General features: G+C 63.5%; 4 protein-coding genes across 8 annotated transcripts in view; 2 read left to right on the top strand and 2 right to left on the bottom strand.

Moving 5' to 3' along the window:
* The first annotated feature begins 120 nt into the window (after nucleotides 1-120).
* On the top strand, nucleotides 121-1,523 carry MXD3 (MAX dimerization protein 3). Of its 2 annotated transcripts, none has more exons than XM_040573916.1 (5): nucleotides 121-317; nucleotides 397-426; nucleotides 518-632; nucleotides 732-903; nucleotides 993-1,523. In XM_040573916.1, the coding sequence occupies exons 1-5, from the start codon at nucleotides 133-135 to the stop codon at nucleotides 1,103-1,105; spliced, it is 615 nt and encodes a 204-aa protein (XP_040429850.1). In that variant the 5' UTR covers nucleotides 121-132; the 3' UTR covers nucleotides 1,106-1,523. The 2 variants fall into 2 exon arrangements, with proteins under 2 accessions (XP_040429850.1, XP_040429851.1); XM_040573917.1 differs by having other exon boundaries at nucleotides 358-426.
* A 93-nt stretch (nucleotides 1,524-1,616) lies between these two features.
* PRELID1 (PRELI domain containing 1) lies at nucleotides 1,617-3,501 on the bottom strand. Its single transcript, XM_040573913.1, has 5 exons — nucleotides 3,285-3,501; nucleotides 2,904-3,129; nucleotides 2,698-2,811; nucleotides 2,340-2,418; nucleotides 1,617-1,909 (listed from the first exon to the last, which is right to left on the bottom strand). Exons 1-5 carry the CDS (start codon nucleotides 3,374-3,376, stop codon nucleotides 1,773-1,775), a joined length of 648 nt encoding a protein of 215 aa, XP_040429847.1. The 5' UTR covers nucleotides 3,377-3,501; the 3' UTR covers nucleotides 1,617-1,772.
* A 186-nt stretch (nucleotides 3,502-3,687) lies between these two features.
* On the top strand, nucleotides 3,688-6,404 carry RAB24 (RAB24, member RAS oncogene family). The gene is made up of 8 exons (XM_040573918.1): nucleotides 3,688-3,846; nucleotides 4,466-4,534; nucleotides 4,651-4,729; nucleotides 4,850-4,917; nucleotides 5,040-5,139; nucleotides 5,429-5,479; nucleotides 5,588-5,650; nucleotides 5,951-6,404. The coding sequence occupies exons 1-8, from the start codon at nucleotides 3,730-3,732 to the stop codon at nucleotides 6,013-6,015; spliced, it is 612 nt and encodes a 203-aa protein (XP_040429852.1). The 5' UTR covers nucleotides 3,688-3,729; the 3' UTR covers nucleotides 6,016-6,404.
* A 467-nt stretch (nucleotides 6,405-6,871) lies between these two features.
* NSD1 (nuclear receptor binding SET domain protein 1) overlaps nucleotides 6,872-17,291 on the bottom strand; it is a 62,962-nt gene continuing 52,542 nt past the window's right edge. For all 4 annotated transcript variants that reach the window (XM_040573821.1, XM_040573822.1, XM_040573820.1 and 1 more), the window contains exon 23: nucleotides 6,872-15,421. In XM_040573821.1, the coding sequence (XP_040429755.1) occupies nucleotides 13,092-15,421 (2,330 nt within the window). In that variant the 3' untranslated portion in view covers nucleotides 6,872-13,091. The remainder of the gene's footprint in view (nucleotides 15,422-17,291) is intronic.

Here is a 17,291-nt window from a genome sequence, read left to right as displayed (position 1 = left end):
TTGAAGGCGCCGCTTTCCCGCCCGAACGTGCCGCCCCGGCGCGCCGACGTCAGCCCCGCGGGGCGCGGCGGGGCCAATGGGAGCGCGCCCCCGGCGGGCCGGCCCCGCCCCCTCCCCGTACCCCCCCCAGGCATGGAGCCCGCGGGCGGCAGCATCCAGGCGCTGCTGCGGGCCGCGGAGTTCCTGGAGCGCCGGGACCGCGGCGCCGCCACCGGCACCGGGAGGGGCGGCCGGGCCCCGCCGGGCCTGGCGGAGGCTGAGCACGGCTACGCCTCGCTGTGCCCCGCCCGCGCCCGGCAGGCGGCGGGCAGCGATCGGTGAGCGGGGGGACGGGGGGCGCCCGGTGCCGGTACCGAGAGCTCGGTGCCCGTACCGACCGCCCCCGCTCTCCCGCAGGTCGGTGCACAACGCGCTGGAGAAGCACAGGTACCGGCGGAGGGAGGGGCGGGGGGGGACCGGGAGCGGGGCCGGTACCGGGCAGTGCCCCCGCGCTGAGCGCCGCCCGCCCCGGCCGCAGGCGAGCCCAGCTCCGGCGCTGCCTGGAGCAGCTGAAGCAGCAGGTGCCCGCCGGTACCGGGCCGGCCCGGCCCACCACGCTGAGCCTCCTGCACCGCGCCCGGCTGCACATCCAGGTGAGCCCGGCCCGGTGCAGGGGAACCCCCCCCACGTCCCCCTGCCACCGCCCCGGGCCCGGTGACAGCCCCCCCCCCCCCCGACCCCGTTCCCCGCAGCGGCTGCAGGAGCAGGAGGTGAGGGCGCGGCGGGTGAAGGAGCGGCTGCGCAGCCAGCAGCGGAGCCTGCGGCAGCGCCTCGAGCAGCTGCTCGCACCTGCGGGCAGCGAGCGGCTGCGGGCGGACAGCCTGGACTCGTCCCGGCTCTCGGAGCACTCGGGCTCGGACGGAGGTCAGTGCGGGGACGGGGCGGGGGGGGGGACAGGCGGGGAGGGGGGTGCGGGGCGGCCGCCGGGCGCTGACCCTCGCCGCTGTGCCCAGAGGAGGCCGAGGTGGATGTGGAGGGCGCGGTGTTCGGCGGGGAGCCGCCGCTGGCCGCCTTCAGCACCGGGAGGGACCACAGCTACTCCAGCCCCCGCGGGGCCTGGTCCTGACGGCGCCGCCTTCCGCACCGCCGGCCTCCTCCCGCTGCCCGTGCCGCAGGAAATGCCGCCGCCAGCCTCACCGCCCGGGCACGGGGCACCGGGGGACACCGGGCACCCGGGCGCTGTGCGGAGCCGGGCACGGCGCAGCTAACGGCCCCCGCTGCGCGCAGCAAAGCACTTCGAGAGGGCGGAAGAGGCGCTGGCAGCCGGCCCGGCCACGGTGGGGACGCCGCGGAGCCCGAGGCTGCCCGCAGCTGGCACTGGGCAGCGCCCAGCCCCCCCAGACGCGGCTACCGGCCCGCTCCGCCGCCCGCCGGGGCCAGGAAGGGGAAGCGAGGGCGTTGAGCAACTCGCCTGCACGCTCCCACTGCTTCCTCGGCCCCCCTCCCCTGTACATACCCGACACTGTTGCAGTAAAGGCACTTGGTCAAACCCGCCTCTGCCTCCTCCCTGCTGCCCCCCCTGCACCTGCACCCCCCGGAGCCCAGCTCTGCGCCAGACAGGCCAGCCCTAGGCGAAGTCAGAGGTGGAAGTCGATTCTTTAATGATAATTACATCTTGGAAAGGATCTACCAGCAGCTGATTGTCAGACTAGTACAGTTTGTTTAAAAATATAAAATCTAAGGAGGTTCCTGTCTGCTGTGGTGCAGCCCGACCCTTGCCTGTGCCTGGCTCCTCACACGTACTGCTTCTTCTTGGTGGCCGCCTTGCTTGCCAGGTCCTTGGCTTTCTCTGTAGCAGCTAGAGCCGTCTCCTTGGCTTTCTCCGTTGCTTCCTTGGCCGTCTCCACCAGCGTTTTGGAGGGAGCTTCTCCTGTAACACACAAATCGTTATCCCCAACCCCGGCTAACCCCGTCCTGGCTGACGCGAGCTGCCTGAGCCTGAACTCTGCCTCCTGCCCCGCGCCGGGAGAAGCGGAACCCTGTGTTCCTGACCCGTGTGCATCGCGGCACGTCGCAGCAAGCTGCGGGCACGTGACTGCTGCCGTGCTGCTTCCCCCTCCCGCCTCAGCTCCACCCCTGCCCAGCCTCCCTGCAGGCCGCGGCAGAGCCTGAACGCGCTGCCTGCCTGCTCCGCTCCGGAAGAGCGGGCTGTGCCCTTGGGGGCAAAGGCGAGGGACAAGGATTTCACGGTCAGTTTAGCTCAAGCTGCGGCCTGTCCACAGACTGGAGCAATGCCAGCGTGACCTGTAACCCCCCTGAGACCCGTCCTGGTCAGGCGCAGCCTCCCCTCAGGTGCTCACCTTGCATTTTTGCTAGCACGTATTCAAATCCCTTAGTACTCTTGGTCACGTTGCTTTTGAACCTCGCCAGGCCAAACTCCTGCAACAGAAGAGCCTGTGAGGGTGCAGCCCCGGACCCCTGCTCATACAGGGGCGCTGCATACGGGGTTCTGTCCCAGCCTGACCAAACACCTAGTGGCTCACAGGTGTTACACCGCCTGAGGTGGACGGTTTGGGGCTTCCCAAGAGCTTGTGGCGGTTGTGGGAGTGATGGGGAGAAAAACAGCACAAGGTAGGGGTAGAGCCCAGCAGGAGGAAACAGCAGCACTAAAACCTCTTCGACCGGGGGGGCAAAGCGGGGGCTGTCGGCAGCACTCACCTGGACAGCCCGCGAGACGCCAAACAGGCTGGAAGAGACCCAGGCCTCCCGCTTGACCTCGGTCCAGTTGCTGTTCTCCGGGTTCACCCGGTAGACGCAGCGCTCCTCCACCACCTGCGGCACAAACCCCAGCCGTCGGCGCCGCCCAGGGCCCGTGCGCGCCCCTGCCCGTTCCCCTGCCCGTTCCCCTGCCCGCCCGCACCCACCATGAGGCGCGCGTGGTTGATGTTCCAGGTGAAGGTGGTCATGGTTCGGTTCTTGGGGTCCACGATCGAGTCCTCCAGGATGTAGACGGAGTGGGCGACGTTGGCCGGGAAGAAGCGCTCGGCCCAGCGGGGCATCCGGTTGGTCTTGGTCAGGAGCCGCCGGGAGAGCAGCTTGTGGTCCGCCGTCACCTCCCGGTGCACGATGTCTTCGGTCAGGACGTGTTTGCTGCAGCGGGGACAGGGGGGCGGCGGTCGGGGCGGCGCCGGGAGCCCGGAGCCTCCCCGGGGGGGCCGGGGCGGCCCCTTGGGGGGGGGGGGGGGGGGCAGAGGGCCCGGGGGGGGGACCGGGGGAGGCCCCGGCGCCGCGAGGGCCGCGCGCACCTGTAGGGGTTGGGGTAGCGCTGCCAGAAGGCGGCGAAGACCTGGTCCCAGGGCCCCTTGAGGACGCCCAGGCTGGCGCAGTACTTCCCCATGGGCCGCCCGCCGCCGATCTACGCCCGCGCCGCCGCCGCCGCCGCCGCCGCCGCCCCCTCCGCGCCCGCTCCGGCCCGCGCCTGCTGGGCGGCCGCCATGCGGCCCCCGCCCCGCCGCGCCGCCGCGCACTTCCGCCCGCGGCCGCGCACGTACTTCCGCCGCTAGCCCCGCTCCGCCCCCTTCGCGCTCCGCGCGCGCTTCCGCCGCGCCGGCCCCGCCCCCTTTTTCCGTCGCCCTCCCGGTGCGGCGCGCGCGGCGAGGCCCCGCCCCCCCCCCTTTTCCCGGCGGCCCCGCCCCCTCTCCCGGCGGCCCCGCCCCCGTCCCGGCGGCCCCGCCCCCCGGCGCGGGCAGGATGAGCGGGCGGCGGGTGGACGCCAAGGTGGTGCTGCTGGGCCAGGAGGGCGCGGGCAAGAGCAGCCTGGTGGAGCGCTGCGCGCACCGCCGCTTCCGCGCCGGGCCCTACCAGAACGTGAGGCGCCGGGAACCCCCCCCACAGCGGGACCCTTCCACCGGAACGCGGTGCTCCACCCCCCCCCCCCCCCCCCCCCGCAGCGCGCTGCGCGACCCCGCCGGGCCGTCGCGGTGTCCCCGCCGTCGGGTCCCCGCTGCCCGCCCCCCCCCACCCCCCCCGCTCCGGGCCCGGTGGCCCCGGGGTGGTCCCCGCCGCGTCCCCGCCCCGGTTCCCCCCCCCCCCCGCGTCCCCGCCCCGGTTCCCCCCCCCCGCCGTGCTCGTCCCCGCCCTGCCCCCCGCCAGTCCCCTCCGTGTCACCCCGGTGGAACCGGGCCGGGCCCCCTCGGCATTCCCCGGTCTCCCCCCGCCCCGGGCCAGGTGTCCCCCCCCCGTGTCCCCTCCCGGTTCTCCCCCGTGTCCCCGGCCCGGTTCCCGTCCCCATGCTCGCCTCCCCGGGCCTGCCCCCTCCGTGTCACCCCGGTGTCCCCGGGCCAGGCCCCACAACCCCAGGCTGGTTCCCGACCCCGGGCCGGGCGTCCCCACCGTGTCCCCGGGCCGGTCCCCACCCCAGTTCCCCCCCCCCGTCCCCCTGCCGGTCCCCACCGTGTCCCCGTCCCCACCCCCGTTTCTCTTCCAGACCATCGGGGCCGCCTTCGTGGCGAAGGTGATGGCCGTGGGGGACCAGACGGTGACCCTGGGGATCTGGGTGAGCGCAGGGCCCGCGGCCACGCCGGGTGCTGCCACCCCCGGTCACCCACCTCCAGGACCCCCCCCCTCCCCCGAGCCCCACACCGACCCCCCCCCCCCGCTGTCCCCCCGCAGGACACGGCCGGCTCGGAGCGCTACGAGGCCATGAGCCGCATCTACTACCGCGGGGCACGGGCCGCCATCGTCTGCTATGGTAAGGGCACGGGGAGAGGAGCGGCCGGCGGATGAGGGTTACGGTGCCGGGGGCTCGGGGGCTGCACCGGGGGGGGGGAGACGTGGGGGCCCGGGGCAGGGCCTGACCCCTCTCTCCCAGACCTCACCAACAGCAGCAGCTTCCAGCGGGCCAAGTTCTGGGTGAACGAGCTGCAGAACTGCGAGGAGGTAAATACGGGGACGGGCCCCGCTTTGGGGTGTTTTGGGGTGTTTTGTTTTTTTTTTGGGGTGGGAGCGGTGGTGGCAGTGCCTGGTGCTCACCGCCCCCCCCCCCCCCCCCACGGCCCCAGGGCTGCCGGATCTACCTGTGCGGCACCAAGAGCGACCTGCTGGAGGACGACCCCAGGACACGAGCGGTCGACTTCCACGACGCGCAGGACTACGCCGACGGTACGGCTGCGTGCTGCCTCCCCGCTGCCCGCATCGATCCCCGGCTCCGGTGCCGGGGCTCCCCGCGCGGCGGCAGGGCCTCGGCTCTGCCAGGAGCCTCCCCGAGCACGGCGTGTCCCGACCCGCCGGCTGGGGCCGCTGCCAGCTGGGCGGCGGGGACGGGAGCAGCGCGGGGCCGTGCCCTGGGCCCCGGCCAGCCCGCTGTCAGCAGGCACAGCTGAGGGGTGACCCGGGAAGAGCTGAGCCCCAGGGGCACGTCCGGCACCGCTGACCCGGGTCCTTGTTTCAGAGGTGAAGGCAGAGCTCTTCGAGACCTCCAGCAAGACCGGCCAGAGCGTGGGTGAGTAGCGCCCGTGCCGCGGCAGCGCCCCTCGCGCGGGGCTGGCGGGCGGCTGCGCGGGGCCTGGGGCGCTGCTGGCACCCACGCTGCCCCCGTCCCCTCCCGCAGATGAGTTGTTCCAGAAGGTGGCCGAGGACTACGTCCACTTCACCGCCTTCCAGGTGATGACAGGTGAGCGGGCAGGGCCCTGCTGAGCGCCCGGCGCTGGGGGTCCCACGGGGAGGGTGCAGGGGATGAACGCTGCGGGGGTCCCAGGACACTGCGCTGGGATCGTGCCATGCTGCTGAGGACGGTCCCCGTGCACGGTGTCCCCGTGTCCCCCCACCCCGGGCAGGGGGCAGCCAGGAGGATCCGGACGCAGACCCTGCTCGGGACTTTCTAGAGGTTTAGGGGGGGCTGTGAGCTCTGGGCTCTGTTTGGCATCGCGGCACGGACGTGTCAGCAGCCTCCTCCTCCTCCCGTCTCTTCCAGAGGAGAAAGGCGTCGACCTGGCCCAGAAGAGCAGCACCTACTTCTACAGCTGCTGCCACCACTGAGGCCTCGTGCCCGAAGGGAATCGCTGCTGCGGGGCGGCCAGCCGGCGCTCTCTGGACTCCTCCCGTTTTTTACTTGCTGTATTTTAGCTGCACGAGCCGTCCGCGGCGCTCAAAGGGAGCGTGGCCCCACGGACTTGCTCTCTTCCCCGGACTCGGCGTGCAGAGCTGCACGGTGCTGGAAGTCGCCTGCGGCGTGAGGAGCTGCGGGTCGCTGCCCCCCGGGCTCCTCGCCCTGCCGAGGGTGCCCCTGACCCCGCGCCCGCCGGAGCTGCTTCCCCGGGGCCCAGCAGCAGCCCCTAACTTATTCTCTTAACTAGCGCCTGATTCTTTGCAGATTATTTAAGTGTCTCCTACCGAGGTGTACAATGTAAATAAAATGCATTGTGGTCTGAGAACGGGCTCGTGGACGTGACACCGGCACGTGCCTCAAGCCGGGGCTGGCGCCAGGGCTCGGCCGTGGCCGTGTGGGGCCTGACCTGGTCCCTGCACCCGGGGCTGAGCTCCTGCACCCTCTGCGGTCCTGAGCGGCTCCCGGGGCCTGCCCGACCTGCTGCGCCAGCTCCGCAGCCTGGCCTCTGCCCGGGATGCGTCCCTCGGCTTTGTCCTGACGTGCCCCGGCCCTGCCGTGCGGCACAGGGTCACTTTGCACCAGGGTTTCTGCCCTCGGGGGGCTCAAGGTTTCTCCCGCCCTCCTCCAGGCCAGCGGCACGGTGCCCACGGGGCTCTCCCGTCCCTGCCCCGGGTGCCCGGTGCCCACGGTCAGCCTCGCAGCAGGGCTGGGCCCCCCCCCCGTGCTGCCTCCGCGAGCACCACTCGCCCGCTGCCCCCCCTCAGCAAGACAAAACACAAGAGGACATCGAGAGTAAAGTTAAACTTTACTTTACAGTAATTTTTCTTCTATATACAAAGAATTACAGTACATGTTCTGGGAGCACCTGGGCAGGGCAACCCTCTTTTCATTATAAGTTTCACATACACAGCCAACAGTCTAAGGGGAGCAAAATGAAAGTAATCAATGGTCCGAGACTCTCCCCTCTCCCTCTTCTAAAAGTAATATACATGCTGGAAATATGTAGGTTTCTCTCACCCGCTCTGGCACTCCCGCTTAGAACCGACAGACACGACCTGGACAGCTCTGAGTGACCCCGCGTACCCCCCGGAGCCCCCACCCGCCCCCAGCACCCGCCCGGGCTGGGCACCCCCGCTCCAGCCACGATTTCCTTCGGCGAAGCCCGAGGAGGGGACCCTGCGCAGGACGCCCCCAGCAAGCCTCAGCGGGTGACACAGGGCGGTGTCCTGGCCTCTGGGAGTCCCGGCACCGACCTCACGGCTTAAGCACAACCCTACGCCACCACCCGAGCACGGCGTTCCCCTGTCCCCTCCCTGGCAGCAAAGGAGGGGGAGCGGGCACAGCTTCCTTCCCCGGCAGCCCCCTGCACACCCAGGTAGGTCCCCTCGGGGCCAGGAGCGGGCCACCCTCCCCGGGGCCCCAACCCAGGGCGCATGGCACCGGAGGATGGCTGAGGCTGCTCGGGACCGGGCGCGTTACCCCAAGCTTGGTGTCTCGGAGGCGAGCGGGCTGGCGGGGCGGCAAATGCAGCGCCGTGGGTTATCGGGGTGTAACGTGCCCTTGGCAGGGAGAGGGGCAGTGGCGGGGAGTGTGCCCCTGGCACCCTGCTCCCCCTGGGCCAGCACGAGCCGCTGCTGGCACAAGCGCCCCCCTGCCCTCCTCCCTGCACATCGACCGGGGCCACCCTCAGCTCCAGCCACGCTCCACCTCGAGCCTCCTGGTGCTGCTGCTTCTGCTTTTAAAACAAGTTCCCAGTGTCTTAAAAAAAAAAAAAAAATACACAAAACCCAGTTCCTTGAAGTCAACAACTCGGAAACATCAGAAAAACAAAAACTGAAACCAGCTCAGTACCAAACGGACACACAGAACATGCAGGTAGCGGACGCCTGGCTTGCTTCATGTGGCTCCACTCGCTCTCTACGCTCACAGGGCCCACTGGCACGGCTGGTTTGGGTCTCAAAACCATCACAAATCAAAGGAACCCCATCTCCCCGGGCGCAGGAGACATGCCTTGTCCTGTTTTGGCCACAGGCACCGCAGCCCAGCCCCAGCTGCGCGGGGACGGGGTTCGGCCCGTGGGCTAGGAGCCGTGAGTCCAGCCCTACTGTGCTAAGCTGCCGAACGTTTTACAATAGCACCACGATAGCCCAAGAGCTTAGCCGAGGGCAAACTGATTAAAACTTTACCTTGAAATAGGACATAGCAACACCCATTTCTCAGATTTCCCTAGGAGGTAGATTCAGTGCTGTAGGACTGTCCGTCACCGCCGCTGCCCCAGCCCGCGCTCACGCACCCTGTCCCGCTGCCTCGCTTGGAGGGCGCCTGCCCCTGGCTCGGCTCGGATCCATTTCGGAGGCGTTCCCCTACCCGTGCTGACCGAGGGCACCGCACCCTGCTGCCACCACGCCGGCCAGCTGCCCCTAAAGCCATGTCCCCAAGCCCCATGCCCCATAAAACAGCCCCCGGGAGCCCCGAGCCCCCGCCAGCCAGACCTCGGCTGCAAGCGCCTCCGTTCGCGTTGCCACTATCACGGGGAGTCATTAGCACAAAGCTAATTTGGGGTGACCAAACCACGGAACGAGCCCTCGCCAGACCCGGGTGGCGGCCTCTGTCGCTTCCTTTCGGAGTAGCCGCACGTTTTGCCACTTTGCTTTGACATTCGCTCGCTGGCGAAGGCTGAAATGACTCATCGGGAAGTTAGGGCAAAGCACATTACAAGCAGGTTACAGTTATGGTTATTCCAAACATCAAGCAAAATCAGAAGTTAAGGCGGAAATTAAAAATAAAACAGAAGGTGTTGAAGGTCTGAGGTTCCTCAAACGGCCTCGCCTCTGCCCTGCTGCAACACCGGCTGCGGCATCCCGGTACGAGCAGCGTACGCCAGCGGCATGCTCGGGTTAAAGCAGCCGACGATGCGTTAGGGTTAGGTCTCCTTCTTGTCGTTCTTCCCGTGAAACACAGCTGAAGCTCCTCTGGCACCCTAAGCCCACATCTCCTCACCTTAATACGTGACTGCTCTTCAGATTTAACCATCTATCCGAATTGCATTCTAATAGCCACACCTCCGAAGCCCTGTGCCTGTAGGGGGGTGGGTTTAACCCCAATTGTAACGCATGCACCCACAGTACTACCTGGAGTTTGTGCATGGAAGTGAATCTTTGTTTTTTTTTTTTTAAATAGGAAAAAAGTATTAGCATGTGAACAGCAATAAAGAAAGCTACCGTGAGCTAGTTAGCATCAGAAGGTACAGGTAGGGGATTATCCCTTAGTGATCTCTTCTCTGCCAGCCTCACCGGAGCCCCGCTGACAGCAGGAGCCAGCCCCACAACCCTCCAGCACCACCTCGGCAGGCAGATCGTGCCCATGCGAGGCCCATCGCCTTGCCGTTATCCACCAGAAGAGCTCCTCCACCAGCAGAGGTGAACTGGGACTCAATTCTGCTCGTGGTGGGGCACTGAACTGAGCCGTGCCGTGGGGCTGAGGCCACAGGCGGTGACCCCAATGCACTGCTCGCAGCGGGGGCAGGCTGCCCCACCAGCAAGCACGCTGCCAGGCGAAGCAGGCTGAAAGCTGTGAACGCTTTCAGCCCTTTCTCCACGGGGAAGGGAGAGCCGTTCCTACAAGGGGACTGCTGCCGGGAAGTTCCCGCGAGCCTCCCCGATGGCAGGGAAAGGGAAGCTACTCTGACCAAGGTTCACGACTGCCCTTGATTCACCTGCTGATCGGAGCACTCCAACACACCAAAACGGTGCCACAGCTGCCGACCTCGGCCACCTCCAGCCCAGCGCTGGGGCTCTGGGAGCCGGAGCAGCCCGCCAGCAGTTTCTCTTGCACGAGCAGCGTACCAGGGGTATGAGTTACCTGCCACCTTCCTCTACGTCAACAGAATCTGTGATTCGAACTGGCTGAACTCTGCAAGGCAGAAAATGAACCGAACCGCTTCCGTACACACCTCTCCTCCTCCAAGGCTGTGCCACCAGCTGCCACCAAGTCACCCGAGCGCTGAAGCAGCCCGCGTTTCCTCGGTGGCGTTGCCATTGCCTGAAGCTGCTCACCCCCAGGTGAAGGCAGGCTGGGAGCAGCAGGACTTCAGGGACCGACCTCCCCACCTCAGGCCATTTTACTGGGGTGACTGCAGTCACTGCCACAAGCACGTACAGAGCCCTGCACACATCTCAGAAGCCCTCCTGATCTGGCAGAGAATTACCCACAAGGGCTGGGAGGGAACAGCAGCTTGCTAAATTAGACTTTCCAACACGTAACTGGAAGGGAGCAAGTCGGAAACCTGGATCCTTGCGGAAAAGGCATGAAGGGAGCGAAGAGAGGTGGGGTACGGTCAGATGCGAGGTATAAGGCTGTGGGTTTGAAATGCCATGCAACAGTTCAATCTATGGTCACTGCTCAGAACAAGCTTTTGGATAACCAACGCGCTGCGTGAAAGGCTTCTGCTGCCGTGAACCTCGCCCTATTGTTTGAGCACATGATTTATAGAAGTGATTTTTCAAACCTGCACTTACGAGAATTCACTGAGAACTTCTCCATTTTACAGATTTAAAAAAGCCTGCACCAAAAATATTCACAGTTTATTTTTCATGAAACAAATAGCTAGTTAACACGTGACGATGCAAAGCGGAGCTGGGCAGAGCAGCGCAGACCCCTCTCTGTTACAGCTGTAGCTGGCTGGGCGGCTGGCATGGAGGTAACCCTACTTACATACTCTACATGACTACGTCCAGCTCATGGGAAGGCCTATAAATGTGAGTTCAAGGTTTATTTTCCTTCTCACACATGATAAATACTTAATATACTGAAACTCATTACCATTTTTATTTCTGTTTAAAAAAGTTAAATGCCCTTAGATTACCTTCTCTCTCAATGGCTCTGAGGAGTTGTCCTGATTCCCTTTGTGCAGGAGTCACGCAGAAACACAAGCTGCTTGCATGTCCCCAGTTTCAGCAGCGAGCAGGAACTGACCTGCCAGTCTTCCCGGAAAAACATCATTAATCAGTAAGTTTCCATAAGCCGTAAAGCTTTTTGAAGTCGCTAGCTATTCTACAAAGGATCTGAAATGATGCGGACTGGAAGAGATGCACCACCGCACTGGTAACGTCCCCTGTGCCCAGCACACCCGGCCTTTACAGCAGGACGTTGTCTTGGGGTGCACACGTAAGGAAGGGAGAACGGATCAGGATTTGTCTTGGTACATGCGCCTGCCTCCCTTCATGGAAAACAGCAAAGCTCGTGACCACCTGCTCCAGGAGCAGCAAGCAAGCACCTGCAAGCCCAGGGATGTGCTCCCAAGTCAGCGGGAAGGGGTCAGCTGGAGCCAAACCCAGTCTGGGGAGGCTCCTGCGCCTCTGCCCCAAACAAGGGGGTTCTCCGGAGCCTGGTGGCGGGCACTGAGATCGGAGGTTGCGGTACCCGGGTCAGCAGAGCTCAGGAAAACCAGAGGTAAGGTGTTGGGAGAGTGGGAGAACGTCCGGGTCAGCAGTGTGTCCTCGGCAGGGTGCCGACCCCACCGTGCCCGGGGCCACTCGTCCTCCTCCTGCCTGAACGGGCGGCGCTGGCCCGCGGCACCCACTGCGAGACGCCGCTGCGGCCCTCTGGGACTCGCCCCCAACTTCTGCCTCAACGCTGGGGTGAGCTGCTTTCAGCAGGCCTAGCCTGGACACCCACCAGGTAACAAAGGGGCTCCTCAGCCGGAAAAGGGCGAAGAGGAAAGAAGGCGGCCAGCTGCTCGAGCCCCGCGTTCCAGTGTGAGAACTACGATTGGGTCGGAAGGACACACACGCGCACACACACACGCACACCGACACAGTCCAGTTAATTCAAGTCTCCTTTGGTTGTAGATGAGTGAAGCTGGAAGCTACCCGAGGGGAAGGTGCAGAACGGGTCCCCTACACGCACAGCACCCTTGCCTCCGCGCTGCAAAGTTAACGACAGGCTTCGACTGCAGCTCTGCAACGCCCCATGCTGCTGGGAAGACCTGGTGGGATGCGAGCACGTCCTGAACACGTCCGAGGCAAGGGGAGAAAAGACCACGCAGGCTGCTGGCTCACGGTGCCGGCACGAGTCACCAAGAGACTGGATGGAAACGTCAAAGGGAGCACCGACACCAACGCCCAGCACCAGGGGAAGTCCCTCTGCCTGACTCTGCTATTGCTGCTTTACAGGTCTGGGTGTTGGCAAGTGCAGGAAGCACGCCGCGTGCCCCGTGCTAAAGGGTTAAGACACAAGAAGGAAAAACCTGCCAGATGGCTTCTTCCAAGATCTTTCTTTTTCCCTGACCTCCTTCAGATTCCCCGTTTCTGGGGCCTGGGCAGTTGCAGCTTTGTATCAAGGAGCCTACGCGGACACTGCCTATTGCTGGAGAAAACCGCACCGAGCGGGTGCAGGAGGCTCCTCTCCTAACTCAGCCGGACACAACGCCTGTCCTCGGTGTGCCGCGCACGCAGCACGTCCCGGTGAACATACGGACAGAACCTCGCAAAGCAAAACCCTGCAGGGCAGACAACAGATAAACCCCCTCCCTGCCTTCTGCAGAGGTCGGCAAGAGAGTACGCGCCTGACTGCTCCCCATCCGATCCCTGAAACCTCTCCGATCCCGGGGCAGCCTGACGGATCTGCTTCCTCTAAATACACTTAGCAAGAGCGAGGCCCCTCGCTGTACGCGGGAACCTGCCTAGGAATTGGACCTGGAGCTTGAACATGCTGGATCAGTAATGTGACCATTTCAGTGGAATTTGAGATTTTACCCAGAGTGGACTCTTTATTTCAGCTTTACCATTCGCAAAAGGAAGAGGAAAAGCTCACGGATGCTCTCTCCCTTTGGCTGGGCCACACTCAGACTGAAGTGAATGTCCTTGCTCATGTCACGAGAGAATATGGATGGGATGTGCATGGGTTAGGGGCTGGGCTCAGGGAAGTGAATAAAGAAAACAAAACAAAGAATATCCCCCTCCCTAAACATTAAAAGACTGAAACCTGCCTCCCATGTTCACCGACCTCACTTTGGCTCTGAGTCAGCCAATTCGTGACAGACAGAATCCTGGTTACGGGCTAGCGCTGCGTTCTGTTCAGGCAAAGGGTCCTGCCCCCGAGGAGTATGTACTTTTCCAGCCAGCCAAGAAATCTGGTCAAGAGTCTGAATGTTTGTGACAATCCACTGCGTCTGCTCTGGGGGCACCGGCGCTTCCCTGGCAGGCCGGGGGGTCTGCTCGAACGCACGCAATCTCTCTGATGTCCAAGGGGTTTGCTCCGCGGGGGCTGAGGCCACTTCCCAGACAGGCTGAAGAGTCGGCTCTGGTAGCTTCTCTGCTGTCCGGGGAGACTGCTCGGCAGGCGTCAGGGCTTTCGCAGCGGGCCAGTGGGTTTGCTCGTGTGTCTGGAGCTTCTCCGTGGGCCAAGGTAACTGTCCGACGTGCGGCACCGCCTTCCCAACCGACCACGAGATCTGCTCGCCAGCTAACAGGGTCCTCTCCTTCTGCTGGGGGTTGAGCTCCGCGGCGGGCGCTCCCCTGTCCTTGGGCTGGGCGTTCTGGTCGACGGGCCGCAGCGCCTTCTCTGACAGCAACAGCCTCGGGGCCGATGCGGCTGGGGGCTTCTCCAAGACTTGGGGCCGAGGAGCCACAGCAGCAGCCAGCTTGTCTGAGGCCTGAGGCCACGGGGCCGTAAGAGCCAGGGGCCTCTCCAGGAGCTGAGGCCGAACGGCCCCGGAGCTCGGAGCCTTCTCTGGAGGCAAGACCCGCAGCGCCCCGGCATCGGGAGCCTTCTCTGGAGGCAGGGGCCGCAGCACGCCGGGGCTCAGAGCCTTCTGCGTGAGGGGGATCCGCAGGGCCCCCGAGCCGAGAGCCTTCTCCACGGGCAGGACGTGGGGTGAACGGGAGCCATGGGCCTTCTCCAGGGGCAGCGGACGTGGTATCCCTAAGCTGGGAGCCTTGTCTGGGGGCAGGATGCGTGGCATCCCCAAGGCAGGAACCTTCTCTGGAGGCAGGGGATGGGGTGCCCCAGAGGCGGGAGCCTTCTCCGTGGCCAAGACCCGCGCTGCCCCGGAGAAGGAAGCCTTCTCCGGAGGTGGGGGCCGCGGCCCCCCCAGTCCAGAAACCTTCTCCGTGGGCAGGATCCGTGAGACCGGGGAGCTGGGGACGTTTTCAATGGGCAGAGGCCACAGCACCCCAGGGCTGGGAACCTCCTCCGGTGCTGGGACATGTTGCACCACGGAGCTGGGGGCCTTCTCCACAGGCTGAGGCTGCAGACTCTGGGCAGCAGCTTTGCTCAGCAGCTGAGGCTGATCGGCCACGGGAGGCTCATCCACGGGCTGGGACTGCAGGGTCCCTGCCGTGGCGAGAAGTCTGTCCGACAGCTGAGGGTGCAGGCATTTTGTCGGAAACTCATTCAGCAGCTCCGGCTGCTGGGTCCTGGTGTCGCCGAGCGACTTGTCCGCTAACTCCAAAACCCCAGCAGCGGCAGGAGGCTCGTCCGACAGCTGGAGCTGCAGGGCCCCAGCAGGAACGAGCGCCTCGTCCGATGACTGCGGGCTTCCCGGAGACTTGCTGGGCAGAGGAGGCTGCGAGGCGTCGCTGGAAGCCTCGTCCAGCGGCCACAGCACGGCGTTGGCGGGAGGTTTGTCGGGCTGCTGAGGCTTCAGCGCTACGATGATGGGCTGCTTCTCCGACTGCAGCCTCAGGGACAGGGCAGCCTGGGGCCTGTCTGACGGCTGCAGGCGGAGCGACAGGGTGGTGGGAGGTTTGTCCGAGGGCTGCAGCCGGAGGGACAGGGTGGTGGGGGGTTTGTTGGACGGCTTCAGCCTCAGCGACAAGGTTGTGGGGGGTTTGTTTGACGGCGGCAGTCTCAGCGCCAGGGCGGCGGGCGGTTTGTCTGGCGGGGGCAGCCGCAGGGCCAGGGTGGTGGGGGGCTTGTTTGACGGCTGCAGCCTCAGGGCTAGGGTGGTGGGGGGTTTGTCTGACGGCGGCAGCCGCAGCGCTAGGGTAGCGGGGGGCTTTTCTGGGGACTGCAGTTTGAAGGCCGTAGACTGAGGTAGCCTGTCCAAAGGCTGAACGCTCAGGTCTGTATCTGCAGGCGGCTGCTCTGGCGGCTGGGTGTCGTCGCCGTTAGTCAGTGCTCCCATGGGAGGCACATACTCACGAATTTCTCCTGGCTCTAGGGGGTTAGGGCCGCAGGGATCGTGCTCTGTGCAGCATAAGCGTCCATCCAGCTTGGAGATGAAGAGCATGCCTTCCCGGTGCTGCTTGCAGAAGGATCTGGGGCACATCTCGCAGAAGGAAGCTGCTTCCTTACCACACATGTCACACTGATGCCATGGGCACTCCCATTTTCCTGCAGCACAAACACAGGAGAAAAGACATAACTTAGGAGTGGTATAAAGGGAAGATAACGAGGCCTGCTGCAAGAGTTTAAGGGCAAGAGGGAACGCCCCTGTAAGACTCCGATGCAATTCTACATGTTCTTCTCGGATTCTGTCATAGCTCCTACGCTTGAAGGGCAGTTAACAGGAATCTGCATCCTTGGAAGCAATAAGGGAAATCATAACTGCAACGAACATAAGCTCTGCCAGGTCAGACCGAAAGTCCATCTGGCTCCAGTATGACACAAACCAGTATGGGTCCCTAGACAAAAGAAGACAGCCCCAGCTTGCACTTCTCTGTGTCTCCTATTTCCAGATGAGAGCAACAGTATCTGCGCAGAATACACCCAACAGACTTTAAGTAGATATTTCAGGTTCGTCTTAAGTCTTTGTTTAGTTCTGGGCCAACATCCTCCCTTCCTGTTTATCAGAAAGTAGTACTCGGAGAGCAGCGGACATCAGGGAGTAGGTTTCTCTCGTCTCCATACCCAAAGGCATATTTAACCCTGTGCACGGATATGATAAAAGTGCTTCTTATCATAAAGCCAAGCTGTGCCCCGAGAAGCTCAGTGCCTACACTGAATCTATTCACCACCAGTATCAATGCCATCATGGAGGAAAATAAACAAACAAACAAGTCAACGTGACAGCAGAGAGGTTGTTGTTTCCTTCACTTGAAGCTGGATCTCACTGGTCCAGCTCCCCACTCCCCTCAGCCAAGGCTGCTGCTGTCTCTGCCAAAAGCTTCTCTTTAAGGGCCCACTTGTACCCAGGGCACACAAAGCAGAGGCTCTGCCCTCTCACTGCGGGATCAGTGTGGCTGCCTTTCCAAAGACACCCCCTGCCTCTGTGCTCCCCTCAGCGCCCCACGCTCCCAGTGGTTCCTCATCCTGCTGTAAAAAGCATTTTCCATGGCAGCCGCCCCCCCGCCCCCCCGGCACCTTGAGTAGAGCCACAGGCATCTGCACAAGCAACGACGGAGGACAGCTGTGGGCACCGGCAGAGCACTTCCCACCTCTCTGAACCAAGCCCACACATCCGTGGTTTTTGCTACCAGCTCTTTTCCAGAGAGGCTGGCAGGCTGCAGCACTGTGCCGAGCAGCTGTGGTCATCTCTTGATGCTGTTGTGCAACATCAGCTTTCCACTCCCCCCTCTCCTGCTGCTTTTCCCCCTGGGCTGAAGAAAACACGCAGTAAGTTTTTCCCCTCCTTTGAAGCCAGTCCAAGGCTTCTGTTCTGGTCTTAAATATGTACACAGATTCTGTGTGCCTTTTCCAGTTTCTTGACATAGTTTTCGGGGCAGGGTTGTTTAAAATTACATGCGTTCTCCCCTGCCTGAGGCTCACAGTGCTGCAGCACGGGCTATATCACTGCTCCCCCCCCGTCGGTGTGCACCGAGCCCCTTCCCACCGCAGGGCAGGGCGAGCTCTCGTGGTGCACTGCTGCTGAGCAGAGAGCAGCCGCTCTGAACACTCACTTTGACCAGCGGAAAGATTCTGGAATTATTAAACAGGTCGCTTGTACAGACGGAAAATGAAGTCAGTCAAAAAGTGCCAGTGTGTTTCAGGACGGATAAATCATATCAAACCACTCTAATGGTCTCTGACAGGATAAAAAGGGTAATGAATAAGCCGTCTCTCCAGAGACGGCCCAGAGCTGAGGGGCTCTTGGAAGCAGGATTGCACCATTAGTAACATGCAAACAAGCAGGAAATTCCAATTACTTAACAGCAATGCCCATGACAGAAGAAATATTTGAAGTAAAAAAAGACAAACCTTTGATGTCCTGCATGATATTCTAAGGAGCAAGCTAGGAAAACAACTGCCTACGTATAAAAATGGT

The sequence above is a fragment of the Cygnus olor genome, chromosome 14, assembly GCF_009769625.2.
Source record: "Cygnus olor isolate bCygOlo1 chromosome 14, bCygOlo1.pri.v2, whole genome shotgun sequence".
NCBI classification, from domain to species: domain Eukaryota; kingdom Metazoa; phylum Chordata; class Aves; order Anseriformes; family Anatidae; genus Cygnus; species Cygnus olor.
Note: the sequence above shows the minus strand (reverse complement) of the source record. Positions and strands in the feature narration are given on the sequence as shown.

Excerpts from the sequence above, each read along its gene's own strand:
- MXD3 (XM_040573917.1), top strand. The coding sequence starts at position 133 with ATGGAGCCCGCGGGCGGCAGCATCCAGGCGCTGCTGCGGGCCGCGGAG. Across the intron at positions 633-731 it reads GCGCCCGGCTGCACATCCAG|CGGCTGCAGGAGCAGGAGGT; the intron begins GTGAGCCCGGCC and ends CGTTCCCCGCAG. Across the intron at positions 904-992 it reads GCACTCGGGCTCGGACGGAG|AGGAGGCCGAGGTGGATGTG; the intron begins GTCAGTGCGGGG and ends CGCTGTGCCCAG.
- PRELID1 (XM_040573913.1), bottom strand. The coding sequence starts at position 3,376 with ATGGGGAAGTACTGCGCCAGCCTGGGCGTCCTCAAGGGGCCCTGGGAC. Across the intron at positions 2,812-2,903 it reads TCAACCACGCGCGCCTCATG|GTGGTGGAGGAGCGCTGCGT; the intron begins GTGGGTGCGGGC and ends TTTGTGCCGCAG. Across the intron at positions 2,419-2,697 it reads GCGTCTCGCGGGCTGTCCAG|GAGTTTGGCCTGGCGAGGTT; the intron begins GTGAGTGCTGCC and ends CTTCTGTTGCAG.
- RAB24 (XM_040573918.1), top strand. The coding sequence starts at position 3,730 with ATGAGCGGGCGGCGGGTGGACGCCAAGGTGGTGCTGCTGGGCCAGGAG. Across the intron at positions 4,918-5,039 it reads AGCTGCAGAACTGCGAGGAG|GGCTGCCGGATCTACCTGTG; the intron begins GTAAATACGGGG and ends CCACGGCCCCAG. Across the intron at positions 5,140-5,428 it reads CGCGCAGGACTACGCCGACG|AGGTGAAGGCAGAGCTCTTC; the intron begins GTACGGCTGCGT and ends TCCTTGTTTCAG.